The following is a 13715-nucleotide window of genomic DNA, read 5'->3' on the forward strand; positions in this document are numbered from 1 at the left end:
AAGGTGTGGAGGAGAATAATGGGCTGGAATTAAGTTGCATTCCAAGAGCTTCAATCCAGCCCCACACTGAGGGAAGGATGACTGCTGCAGTCAAGTCCAGACAGCTCAGTTTTTTACAGAAAGCTGTTTTTTCTTAGGCAGGAAAGCAGAGCAGCTCAGCTGAGTTTTTTACAGAAAGCTGGTTTTTCTTGGGCAGGAAAGCACAGGAGCATCACCAGCCACACACGCCCAGTGGATACAAAGATGCCATTGTTTTATTTTGATTGTTTTCAAAAATCAAAACATTTTCAAACACAACTAAGGTACAAAATACAGCATAAAATGAGAATTTATACTTATTTCTTTTTTTTTTTTTTTCCACATAGAAAGCAAAAATATATTCAGAATGAATTCCAGAACACTTTGCAGAGCCAATTGGTAGCTGACATCCTGCTTGTGAGAGCTTCTCAGCCACGGGGAGAGGTCACTGAATTTCTGGGAGATGCACAAATACAGCAGTGTATGTAGGAAACCAGAATCTTCTGCATCAGGACTCACAGTTAATAAATCTGCACGTTGTGCTGCCTAGAAGTATCTGATAATGCCCTCCACCTAACTGTGCCCCTGGAATACTGAAATATTCCTGCTGCAGGGGACAGCAACAGTTCCTTTTCTAGGGTCTTTTGTTGGAAAGGGGACTTGATTTTTGCAGAGGAAACTGGTCAATATTTCAGACTAGTGTGTCATCCAGCTCCTTAGTTAGACAGGACACAAGGAAGTTGAGAAAGACAAGGGGCTACTTGCAGGAGTAGTTTGTGTCATTTATAAATACTATGAACATCAACAGCAGTTCAGGTGTGTGAGAGCGGCTGCCTTGATCAGTCCAGAACCGTTGTAAGACCTGCAGTGGAACAGTGAAAGCTCCTGTGCTGCAGATCTGGCACTGCAAGGACCAGTGTGTTCAGCCAGGAAGAGTCAGGAACACAGAACACTCTGAGGTGAAGATTTCTCTTGCAAAACTTCCTTGAAAAGAAAGCCATCAGTGACCTGACCTTAATGCTGGATTCCCCTCCCATCAATCTGGACATGGGGGTTGGACTAGGTGATCTCCAGAGGTCCCTTCCAACCCTAATTATTAATTATTCTGGGATAGCAACTGGCTTCCTCCAGCAGCAGCACATCTTGCCCTTACAGAGGCTATTATCCCCTTAAGATGATGAAATCACTGGTTTAACTTTCAACAGTGCTCTTCTATTTTTCATTAGTTCTTTCAGCCCAGTTTTCTCTCCTAAAAAGCAACTGTTTAACTGAACTGTCCAGGTGAGTGTCCTTATCAGGAGACCCTGGGGAACAGCTCCCACTGGAGATGTTCAGCTGAATTCCTCCTTGAACAAAGAGGGGAGGCAACAGAGCAAGGAATCAGTGTAATGGCAGGAAGTTGGTAGGGCTCATGCTGTCTAGAATTCCTCCACAATCTAGTGAAACAGGTTCACACCTAGTTGACTAAGAGAGGACACAAAGCCTCCCCTGAGCAGCACTAAGCATGGTCATGGCACAGAGGTCGTGGCACTGAGAAGCCAAACAGGGCCTTCCTCTCCTCACCCTCCTGAGCTCCTCCCAGGGAAGGTTCACCCCTGGCTGCTTCTCCACTGCCCAGGCTTTGCACCCCCATTCCTCAGCTGGAACCGTTTGCAGAGTTGGGAACAGGGGTCATTTGCACACTTCTTGCACAGCTCAGGGTGCTCGGAGGTGGCAGAGGAGGATTTCTGAGCTCTCTGTCCTGGAGAGCTCAGCAGCCCAGCTCTTCAGTCAGCTGGGACTCTTGCAGCCTGACAGAAGTGAATCTAAGAAGCAAAGACTACAGATTAGGAGACTGACTGCTCTCATCTGGCAAGTACTGAGTGCACAGAAAAGGGGAGTTTCTGTAATTCTCAAGACATTTTCACCATTAACCTGCAATTCAAATATGAATTTGGGGTATATATGGATGGAAGCTGGTTAATAGCAGAAAGGAGCTTTTATTAGGGAACCTGCAGCACAACTTGGCTCCCTTCTTGGGAATTCAGGAGGGGCAACTTTTGGGGAAAGAATGTAGAATAAAGAATTCTTTTGGCACAGAATTTTCACAGAACCTAATGTTCTGTCTCTTCAGGATTACCTCCCCCACTTCCTTTAAATCTGATTAGCAATACAGGATTCATGATTAACAATACAGGATTTCCCCTTGCTCCCCTCAAGGGCAGAACTGGGACATGTTAGAAAACCCTCTCCCTTTTCTTACCCAGAAAGGAGTACAACTACTTCCAGGGTTTTCTTTTTTGCCTTCTGTTCAGGAGCAGGAAAGACCCTTCCCTGCTGAACAAAAGGGAATTACAGGCCTCTGAGCAGCAAAATAACAGTGATTTTCTATTTTCTGGATTTTCTTTGATGCTGCTTTCCACCTTGATAAGCAATGTTATAACCAGCCATGGAACTCCTTATGCACAAGACAGTTTTGATAAGGGCAAGAAAGGGGATCCACTTTTTTAGTTATAGCTACAACCCAACACCACACTGAATGATCCAGCTGTATCTGCTCACCTTTCTGCAAATTTTAAGACATTGCTGACATTCCAGACAGCAACTGTTCTACTGCAATTCACTGAAGCATCAGCAAAATGCAGGTTTCCTTGGGTTAGTTCCAAATCTAGGAAGTTAGAATAAGCCTAGGCAACATTCCTTGAAGAAATAGGATTTTATCTATTGTATTACTGGTGCCACAGTAAATCAAATTCAAAACATCTGTGCCTTTTATAGGAAGGGGGCATGTACGTGTAAAATGCTGGCAGTTTTTGTTGAATCCATAGAGAATCAGTTCTGGACTTAGTACAGTATGTCCCAAGAAGTGTTGCTATTCCTGTTACCACTCTTTTTTCTTCTCATCCATGGAGACTCCACCAGGACCCAGTGCAACCACGAGGAGGAGCCCTCCAATGACAGACATGGTCTGGAAGAAATCGTATTTGAGGAAGTCGTGCATGGGCTTGTAGGCTGGGACGGTCCAGAAGGCATTGAAGTAGATGTTGATGCCAAAGAGCCAGATGACCAGAGTCAAGGCAGCCAGCTTAGTCTTGAAGCCAATTGCCACCAAGATAATCAGGGCTGTGCCCACAATGTTCTGCAGAATCTGCAAGGAAAAAAGCCATGAAAAAAAAGCCATTTACTTATACAGTTCTTAAATAGTTACACCAACATCAAAATAAAATAAAAACAGATACACCAGAGCAGAGTTTTTAAATAGATGCAGAGCTTGCATAAGTTCAGTTGTCATGGCACAGGTAACCTAATATTTTCTGAAGTATTAATTTTTGTCACAGACATCTTTTAGGAAAAATCCTTTTGCTAGGATCCTTTCTCCTGAGAAGCTGAGAGGCCTCAGAAACGAAATGTGAACAATAATTATCTGCTGCTGTGGAATGCAACAGGTGCATCTGTGATTGGTCTCATGTGGTTGTTTTTAATTAATGGCCAATCACAGTCAGCTGGCTCAGACTCTGATCAGTCACAAGATTTTATCATAATTCCTTTCTATTCCTTTCAAGCCTTCTGATGAAATCCTTTTTTCTATTCTTTTAGTACAGTTTTAATATATCATTTTCTTTTAATATAATATATCTCATAAAATAATAAATCAGCCTTCTGAAACATGGAGTCAAGATTTTCATATGTTCCTTCATCCTGGAACCCCTGCAAACACCACCACAAATTTTACTTAGAGATTTCAATTGAGCAGATCCTGCAGCCCACCTGGGCACTGGTGCTACATTCTAGTTGCTCAATTCATACTTTAATACTGAAATACTTACAGAAAAGAAGTTCATGTCAAAGTGTAGCAGTGTCATGAACATGAGGACGAGCAGCACACGTCCCCCCAGCTGCATGTACTGTTTTGGGGAGCTCTCCCTCATGGTGGGGACACCAGCAAACATGCTCTTCCCCTCCGAGCGGGACTCAGCCAGAAGCAGCAGCAAGCCTCCCCCAAGGGCAAGATTCCTACACAAATGGGGAAAAAGGAAGAAAAAAAAAAAGCAGTTTAGTACAGCTTGCACTGATCTATATCTGCAAAGTCTTATCTGACAATTTCAGTGAGATAATGTGAGAGTGAGGAGTGACTTGCTGTGCACTGTGGGATGTGTTGGTCTGTGTTAGATTTCCCAGCCCCAGGAGCACTGAGCACAGCCAGCATTTGTGGGAACACAGCCTGCCAGGAAAGTCCAGCACCCACCACCCAGCCACAGTTGCTTCAGGGGTTGTTACAACACAAATTTCGTTGTGTTTGAGTTATTCTGTACCTCAGGTTTAGCCATATATGCCAAAGTAGTTCAGAGGTTGCTTTGAGAAAACAGAGCAGCAGCACTGCTGGGAAGTTACACATTGACAGGGCTGTAGTAAGCCCAGAGTGCAGCTCCTGGGCTGGCCTCCCCTCACAGGGGTGCAAAGGCAACAGCCAGCCATCACTCAGGGCCTGACAGGAAAGCTCATGTTTAGAATCTTGTCTTCTCCTTAGGGAAGGTGTCAAGAGGTTTAAAATCCCAGAAACCACTCCAGTGACCACATGCTGTAGTTTTCTGAGAAAATGGCTTCAGTCATGCAGAAGCAGAGTTGCTATTTTAGCCATTTAGGAAATAAAAGCAACTCTGATCAAGTGTAAACATTTGGTTGAGATCTCAGCCAGGTTAGCAGCAGAAGCACTTGGATCCTAGAGGGTTAGGATTAGTCTCTCTCTTCCTGAGCCTGCTGCCTACAGTTTAACACAGACTCCCTTGATTTTTCAAAAGCTGTCATTTCTTCTTTAATGTAAATGCATCACTTGTAAAATCTTTCTAGTAAATACTATGTACAAATGTCATTTCCTCTTCCCCCAAGTGTCAGTTTTCATTCTGTTTCCATAAAAACTTCCAGAAGCAGGCATACCTCATCAAGAACTTCAGGTCCCATAGAATGCTGTATGCAATAGTCTAGGTAAAGAATAAAACAGGTTAAAACAGCAAATAAATGACACTGAAGTTCTGAATTTCTGTTACAATCTCAAGTCTGTATCAGCCCCAGCAGAATTTTCTCATAAATACAATATAGTGAGGGAAACATGGTAATTACATCAGTGTGGTAATGAGTCCATGTAACACAGGGAAGAGAAGGCAGAATTTGATTTGTGCTTTAGGACCCCCAAAATTCCCTGGTTTTTAGGGGAAGGATGCTACTAGTCAGGATCCTTTGTGATGGGAACACAGCTGAAGGCCAAAGCAACTGCAAATTCCACATCTGGCTCATTAAGTGACATCCAGGTAAATTGCCAGTTACTTCTGCTAAATTGGTCAAGGTCAAGTATTGAGTAAATGTCTCCAAGCTGACTAATTGCAATTACATTATTGGGCACATCAGGAGAACAGAAGCAGCAAAATAGTTCAATGCCATCAAGGACTGGCACTAAGCCAGGGTGGAGAAAAATTCCAGGGTTGCAAGTTATATTTAAACATGTTGGGAGTATTGGGGCTAAGAGAGATTTGAAAGGTACAGTTTAGAAGGGATGAAATTTAAGCCTCCTACCTGTAATGCTATAATTCCAAACAGTCCAAAGCAGGCATATTGCACAAAGTTCCTACTCAGCACCAGGATACAGCCACCTGAGGTGGGGAAATTGAACACAGTTACACTTGGAAAAGCTCCTGCAGGAATGCTAACTTGGATTTTCCCTTGTCTTTTGTGAAATAACTGTTAGGCCCATCATGCTGTATTCCTTTACCTTAAAAGGATAAAACCCAAAACCTTTCTCAAAACTTCCATCAGAAAGCACCAACAGCCTCTGTCACTTTAACATAAGGACTGGCAACTGCATTAAATTAAAGTGACTCTACAAAAATAGTGAGGGTAAAAAATCTAAATCAAGACACAAGATAAGAAATTGGCAATCAGGAACAGTAAATCAGGGACATAACATAAACAGAACAGGATTTCTCCTCTCTCCTGAAGGAAAGGCTGTTCTGATAGCCTGAACCCACCCAGCAGTGCACTCCTTCTGGGATTATTTTGATTCTTGGGTTTTGGAAAAATTTCTGAGACAAGCACCTCACTCAGGCTTAAATGCACCCTCTCCAGGATAAGATTTTGCCTTGGAGATGAACGCCCATAAAAACAGGAGGCTGAGAAAGCCTCAACATTGCCCTGTTTAAAAGAACAGGAGTATTTAATTTGGAGCACTCTGGGTGTGGCATACATGGGTGCATGTACAGAACTGAAACCAGATTGACCTGATGGATTCTTGGCATCTGTGACTCAGAGGCAGCATGTCACAAGCAACCCTCTATGACTGCTTCCAGGAAAGGCTGAAGCAAGTCAATTCAGAGCTCTTTCCAATTCATTCAGCCCATGTAGTACTATCATTTCTAAGCTGTCAGGAGCTATCAGGAAATCAGCGAGGAATCCCACGCTGCCATGATTAACAGGGCTGAACTGCCCCAGAGACACTTACTCAGCTGCCCAAAGAGGTTTAGGATGACAAAGATGGAGGCCAGGATGTAGCCACAGTTCCAGCCCCAGAGCCACTTACTCAGCTGCCCAAAGAGGTTTAGGATGACAAAGATGGAGGCCAGGAAGTAGCCACAGTTCCACGTGCCATCGATGTAGTCCCTCTGCTCACTCCACTGGAACCACATGCGGATGCCATCCTCCAGGAAGGTGCTGATCAGGCACAGCCGGGCCACGTGGGGCAGGTACTGCTTGGTCACCCTCAGGAACTGCAGGGACACACAGGGCATTAGCAGGGAAGGGACACTGCAGGGATAACACAGCCCTGCTCTCTGCACACTGAGATCAGCAGTTCTCATGCACTCAGGGTCACTGACATCCAGAGAGAAACTGGGACTTGGATTTAATGAAATGCTTCTTCACACACAGCAGGGGAAACCTGTTGGCATTCTCCACTGGACTAGGAGTTGGAAAAAAGCAGAATCCAGCAGCACATTTCTGTGTAACAGGAACTGTGCTTTGATGGAGCTCTCACTAATGAAGGCTGACCTTGGTTTTAGGGTCTCTATCTCAGGGTTTCATGTTACAGCTCAGCTATCAGATAGCCTGGAGCTGAAAGGGCAATCCTGCTCCCATCCCTGTGCTCAGGCACTCAGCACCCTGAACAACCCAGATTCAGGGAGCCAGGCTGAGAGAAGACAAATTCTGTACAAATTAAAAAAAAAAAAAGAACTAAATTATTTGCCAAACTGCCTCCAACAGCTCAGTGCAAACAAAGCACATATATTTGAGCAGCAATCTCAGCCCCACATAACCACTGCATGGAACTGCACCCTCTGTCCTCTGGGCAGGTTTTTATTTCCATTCAAAGGAGCATCCTCTGCAGAAAGGAAACAGAGGTTTACAGCCACAGTTCAGTGCAGTGGTTAAAAGGAAATTATATCATCAGGCAACAGATGCTGAGCTTCAGTTTTTGGGAATGGAAGATGTATCTGGGCCCCCTTCATCTTGCAGGCTCCTGGATCAGTTTTCTGTAATTACAACAATTAAAGGAACAAATACAAAATTGCCAGAGTCTAGAGAGTTGTGTTCTATAGGGCTGTGGGGTGCACAGGAAAGCTTACTGCCTCTGGGTAAGGACAAGTGTCTAACTGTCAACCCATTTTCTAGGCAGCACTGGTTATTACTTAATTGAGACTTCCAGCAGGAAGGAGACAAAAGCCACTTCTGACAGTTTATTCCTGCCAGCAGCAATCAATCAGTCAATACTAAAAGCTATGCAAATGACAAGCCTAGCTCACTGTGCAATTACAGATTATCACAAGCAAAAAAAAATCAGCAAACATCCTTAATGGTCAATTAAATAGTTAATATTGGAACAAACTGCACTGTTGTACTACCTGTATCCAGAGTCTAAGGGTCAAAATTCACCTTAATCAAGAGCATTTTAAGTGCAGCTGTACTCTGCCTCCTGAAGGCTGCCACTTCAGGCTTTTTTAAGCCATGTCAACAGTTGGATGAATGAGTCAGAAGAGAATTTCTGATCTTTGTCACTCACTGAATGAGACACACATCTTGGTTTACAGCTTTCCTCCCTCCTGGGTTTCACTGTGAGGTCGAGGAAACTTGCTGAGGAATACTAAGAATAAAGTTCTTACAAACCAGAAGTCGTTTGTAAGATACAGAACAAGCAACTTTGGTCTAGAAAGAAATGAAAGAAGATAAAATCTGGGGATCTGTAAGGAAAGGATAAAAACAGGGCTGAAAGGCTGAAAAAAGCAGCAAATAGACAACATCTTCCTCCAGGCCTCATCTTTGCTGTTTTGAAGTGGGAGTTGTCCTCATTTTCCCCTTCCCTTGAACCATGAAGAGCACAGGTGAAGGATCCAAGAAGACATTTAACATTTACCTGTTCTCTTGGCACACACAGAGGGAATTTAACACTGGCTATTGAACACGAGTGCACACATCCAATGGGCTCCAGACAAGTCAGAGAAGCTGCAGCCCATGGCTGCTCCAGTGCTAAGCAACCTCAGAGCATACACACAGCTCCTGGAGCTGCACTCAAATTGAACCCTCTGCACACAGCAAACTCAAATAAGCTTCAGAAACAGCCTGTGGGAACAAAAAGCCAAGCCAAAGGAACCAGGAGATCCAGAGAGAAAGGAAGAGAACAACTACACCATAACTACAGGAAGAGAATGTAACAGGCATCAAGTGATCTCACAATTAGAGGATCTGGGTGTAAATCACTCGAGTAATTTAACTAAAGATGGAACAAATGACAAGAAACAGGAGAGCTCCAGCAGTGGGACTCAGTGAACAGCACCAGCACTGAGTGCCTCAAAAGCTGCACCCTGAGCCCACTTCCTTTAAGATTCACACAGATAAAGTGGCACACATGGGAAAATTGCAGTTTGATTTGTGCAGCTAAGAAATGGGACCTGAAACACACCCAAATCCAAATCCACTGATGGAGGTGGCAGCATTAAACTCACAGCATTAAAAACTACACAGCATTTCCTGCCCTGGGCTCAACTGCTCTCCACATGTGCTGTCTCCTTGGAAGAAGTGAAACATCATGAGAGAAGACAAGAAAATGCTAAATAAAACTATTTTAAAGAAGAACAGCTGGTTGTGTGCTGGCAGCCAAGTCACTGACATATGCCAGAGGGGCTTTGTGTTGCCACTTCCCCCTCTAATGGGATTAGAAAGGCAAATATAGATTTAAATGCTCCTTTAAGTTTAACGACCAAAGATGAACAAGAAGATCCAGGGATCCCTCAACCAAAGCTCTGCTCAAGCCCCCATTTTTCTAAAGGGGGACTGAAATTTTCAAAGCCATAAAGGCCTGACCAAAAGAGAGGCAATAAAGTGATTCATTTGGATCCAACCTCCAACAGTTTCAAATTTGCTGAAAGTCCACTCTGTTTTGATAAAAGTGCATAAAGCATGGTACAATCACAGGTATTTCAAGTCCAATAAATGGACATGAGTTGGGAATTTTTGCAGGTATGTTCTGTCCAGGCACAAAGCTTTTTCCTGTGTATTCATGTATCAGGGAAATTCTGATTATGGGGAGGAACAGCACTCTGCTCATCTGTACAGAAACCCTCCTGAGCTGCACAGCATTATTAGTCTGGAGCTTCTGATAAGGCATATCCCAGATAACTTGAACACTTTTAAGGGATTGCTTTGTTCTGGGACACCACTGATCATTCCTGGAAAAGGATGCTCAATCCACAGAGAAAAAAAAAATAATTCACTTTCTTTCACCAGCTTGGATACATTCACTCAAAGAGATCCCACCCCAAAATCATAGGGACAGCAAAACCCATCACATTCATTAGCCCAGTGCCTACAAATACTGTAAAAAACTGGCAATAGCTTTCCCATTTATTTCCAAAGGCAGGAACAGGGCTCTGACCCACTAGAGCATTGTCAGCAATATTAATTAGGTTTTTAATTGCAGGAAGATTTCTCAGTGCTCTTCCCTTCTGTAGTGTGCTTTATACCAAATCCCTTTTCCAAAAGGCTATTTATTAATGAAACCTTTAAAATGGTACTTTTAGTAATTTATTGCATTTTACTATCATTCTTCATGGGAAAATTTTTCCTCAGCCTCACCAGAACAGGCTACTTGGCTTATAATGATAAACAATCAGTGCATTGCCATGGCAAAGTTCTAGAGAATATTTCCAAATTCAGTTTTTTTAATCTAACTGACAAAGTTCAGACTAACAATGATTTTTTTTTTCCTCCCTTCCATTTTCTGCAAAATAGGATACTGAGGACAAGAAATAATGGGTTCAAACTAAAATGTAAGCTGGAAACTAGGGAGAAATTCCTCCTTGTGAGGGTGGGGAGGCCCTGGCACAGGGTGCCCACAGAAGCTGGGGCTGCCCCATCCCTGGCAGTGCCCAAGGCCAGGCTGGACAGGGCTTGGAGCAACCTGGGAGAGTGGTAAATCCATGGCAAGGAGCAGAACAAGATGGGCTTTAAGGTCCCTTCAAGCCTAAATGGTTCTGTGATTTTATATCAGAATTATCTGGACAAGATACATCAGCATTTGTCTTAGAAAATGAAATAAACTCCCCCAGTCTGGCTGTCCCTGCAGCCCTCTCACTGCTGTGCAATGACTCAATAGTCTCCTTGCTTTTTTGCTCAGGAATCTTTTTTTTTTTTTTTTAATAGCAGAAATGCCAAGCACCCACATTCCTAAGGATTGATTCCTACAGATTATTACAGACACTAGGAAAGTTGCCTGAGATCTGCTCCGTCTTAGGAAGGGATTACAAAGGAGAGACAATCCCAAACATTCTCTGCAGGCTCCAGATACAGCTATTTTCAGTACTTGGTGGCTCCACTGAAGGGGTTGCCAAGTAATATTTTAACAAAATCACTAAAAATCAGCTTAGTTTCTGGGGATGTAAATTATTGAGTCAGTAACACTGGGCTGGTGTTAGTGTCCCCTCACTGCAATTCCTTCCAGCTCAGAGCAGCCTATTAACACAATCTCACCCCCAGTATTGCCTCACTTGTCCTGAACATGGAGATAACTGAACCAAGTGGGAAAAAAAAATCCTCAAATTTTTCTCCTGCCAGTTCAGCTCCCCAGTTCAATGACAGAAGTGCTGGTGAGAGAGAAAAGAAAGGGGAATGTAGGGAGAAGTAGGACAAGCCCTTCCACTGACAACTTAGCACAGCTCACCTCTAGATTAAAGCCACTCACTACTGCTGAGCATCCTGGCATCCAGGGCATAATTTGTTAATTCAAAGGGAAATTACAGTATCTGAGAAAAGCTAAACTCTGCTGTTTGAATTTAAGGAACAGATTATTCTTGCTTTTGTAAGAGACATTGAGGATTTGCTGGTAAGCCATGGAATTAACTCTAACATTCTCCCACAGGGGTTTTATGCTACAGAAATTAAGGCTCATTATGTGTTGAGCACTAGTACAGACAGTGGAAAAAGCAAGAATTTCACTGAGAATGCATTCAGCTCCCAGCACAGCCATTGTCCAGCCTCCACCAGGGGACTTTCAACACAGTTTCAGTCCAAACATTCCAAGTACTTTTTTTAATCCAAGATGAACTAACAGCTCCTGCAATGCCAAGTGTTAACTCCACAATATATACCAAAGGTTAGTGTTTAGCAAGTCACTCCTACATTGGTGTGACACTGAGCTTTAGCAGCACAGACAGCACTGAAAGTTCTGACTGAGCTACCAGGCAGAATTATCACAGCAGTTATTACTCAGAACACCATAAAAATTCTTTTGCAATCTGCTGGTAAGAGGAGCAAAACTCTAAATTCTGCAGCTTAAGGCGAGCCTCATCTTTAAACAGGATGTGGCCAAGCACAAGTGAGTTTGTGCCATTTAAAACTCACTTCAGGAGGAGGAAAACTACATTTAAGCTGGACAAAAGAGCTTTCAGCAGAGTGAAAAAAGGGGTGTTAAGGACATCTAGAAATAACCCCACAGGAATAAATAGAGAGGTGTTATAAAAAGGTCAGGACAAGCATTGCAAATTTTGGCAAGAAATGTGAACACTGCAGTGATGGTTTATTTCTTCTCTAAAGGAGCAAGAGGACAAGGTAAACAGAGAATGACTAAGATAATCCAGATATCCCTTAAACTGAATATTCCACACACGACAAAAAGCTTTAATCTAAAACTCTAAATCGAGTTTTCCTTCTTCCATCTGGGGGTGGGGAGGAAGTGCAGAACAGGTTTTCCCAGTGAAATCAGTGAAAGACAGAGGCAGCACAGCCCCCTCAGAGCTGTGACGTGTTATCGTGCACCACACAACTCACACTAAATCACAGTGGTTGTAGAACCAGGCAGAATCAGATTTTCCAGCCAATTTGCTGAATATGATTACTTGCTGCTTCTCATTGTCAATTAGATGAATCACCATGACTGTGAAGATCTTTGCAACACCATCCCCAGCAGAGCAACTACTTACACTCAAAATAATCCTGTTGTCAGACATTGTAAGAGATCACAAACTTCTATTTAACAGAGAAATCACTCGGGCCTCCACTGAAATAAACGTAAGAAGGTTTACAAGACAACGTCAGCTTGTTCGCTTTCCTTTTGCCCCAATCCTGAGCACAGCACCACGGTGCTGACCAACCTTTTCCAGTGTGGGCTTCCAGAAATACATCAGGGTTCCACGAAATCACAGAATGGTTTGGGTTGGAAAGACCCTAAAGTAAATTTTGTTCCAAACCTCGGACGTGGGCAGGGACACCTTCCACTAACCCAGGTTGCTCCAAGCCCTGTCCAGCCTGGCCTTGAACTCTTGCAGGGATCCAGGGGCAGCCACAGCTTCTCTGGCAGCCTGTGCCCACCCTCACAGGGAGGAATTTGTCCCTAACAACCCCTGTCAGGTTGGATAACCCGGGCACTGTCCCATCCCTGCCAGCTCACACGGGTCCCCCGCGCCCCTCTGTGCCCTCTCCACCGGCCGGGAGGGTTCCTGCTCTCCTTCCATTTCATCCCTTCCCAGAGAAGCGCTGTCCCCAAGGAGAACGCGGTGTCCGAGGGCAGGGGCGGCCGCCGGGCCCGCGGCGGTGGGAGCCGGGCCCGGGGTGCCCTCGGAAACAACTCACAGGAAACTTACAGGAAAGATGGAAACAGAAACGGGCAGTGAGAAGGCAAAGTAGACAGGCTACAAATTGAAAGACAGGAAACTTAGGCAGGGTATTGGGAAGGAATTCTCCTCTGTGAGGCCGTGGCACAGAGAAGCCGTGGCTGCCCCTGGATCCCTGGCAGTGCCCAAGGCCAGGCTGGACCGTGCTTGGAGCAGCCTGAGCCAGTGGAAGGTGTCCCTGCCCATGGCAGGGGCTGAACGAGACGATCTTTAGAACCCCTTCCAGCCCAAACCACTGCACGGCTCCATAATTCCATACCCCCACCGCCCCGCCGCAGCGCGGCCCCGAGGCGGCAGCGACCCCGCCGCCATCCCGGCCTGCCTCGGCCGGGCCCCTCAGCGTGGCCCCGCCGCACAAAGGCCGCCGGGCGGGCGCGGAGGTGGGGGAGGCGAGCAGGCACGCACCTGGTCGGCGAAGTCCTCGGCGGTGTTCATAATGTCGTTGTGGCCCATGGCGGGGCCCGGGCTGGCTCGGGGCGGGCGGGGCGGTGGCGGGGCCGGGCCGCGCTCGGTGCAGGCGCTGCCACGTCGGACGGGCCGGGCCTTGAAGGCGCCGCCGCGCCGGCGCGCGGG

At 45.1% G+C, this 13715-nt stretch overlaps 1 protein-coding gene across 3 annotated transcripts; it reads right to left on the reverse strand.

Moving 5' to 3' along the window:
* Positions 1-231: 231 nt before the first annotated feature.
* On the reverse strand, positions 232-13654 carry SURF4 (surfeit 4). 3 transcript variants are annotated; one of them, XM_063174835.1, is made up of 7 exons: positions 13548-13606; positions 12453-12529; positions 6566-6752; positions 5566-5642; positions 4933-4976; positions 3825-4011; positions 232-3145 (listed from the first exon to the last, which is right to left on the reverse strand). In XM_063174835.1, the coding sequence occupies exons 2-7, from the start codon at positions 12477-12479 to the stop codon at positions 2879-2881; spliced, it is 789 nt and encodes a 262-aa protein (XP_063030905.1). In that variant the 5' UTR covers positions 12480-12529; positions 13548-13606; the 3' UTR covers positions 232-2878. The 3 variants fall into 3 exon arrangements, with proteins under 3 accessions (XP_063030905.1, XP_063030904.1, XP_063030906.1); XM_063174834.1 differs by lacking the exon at positions 12453-12529 and having other exon boundaries at positions 13548-13654; XM_063174836.1 differs by lacking the exons at positions 6566-6752; positions 12453-12529; positions 13548-13606 and adding an exon at positions 6488-6543.
* Between the last annotated feature and the right edge of the window lie 61 nt (positions 13655-13715).

This window comes from Melospiza melodia, chromosome 22 (genome assembly GCF_035770615.1).
Source record: "Melospiza melodia melodia isolate bMelMel2 chromosome 22, bMelMel2.pri, whole genome shotgun sequence".
Lineage (NCBI taxonomy): Eukaryota > Metazoa > Chordata > Aves > Passeriformes > Passerellidae > Melospiza > Melospiza melodia.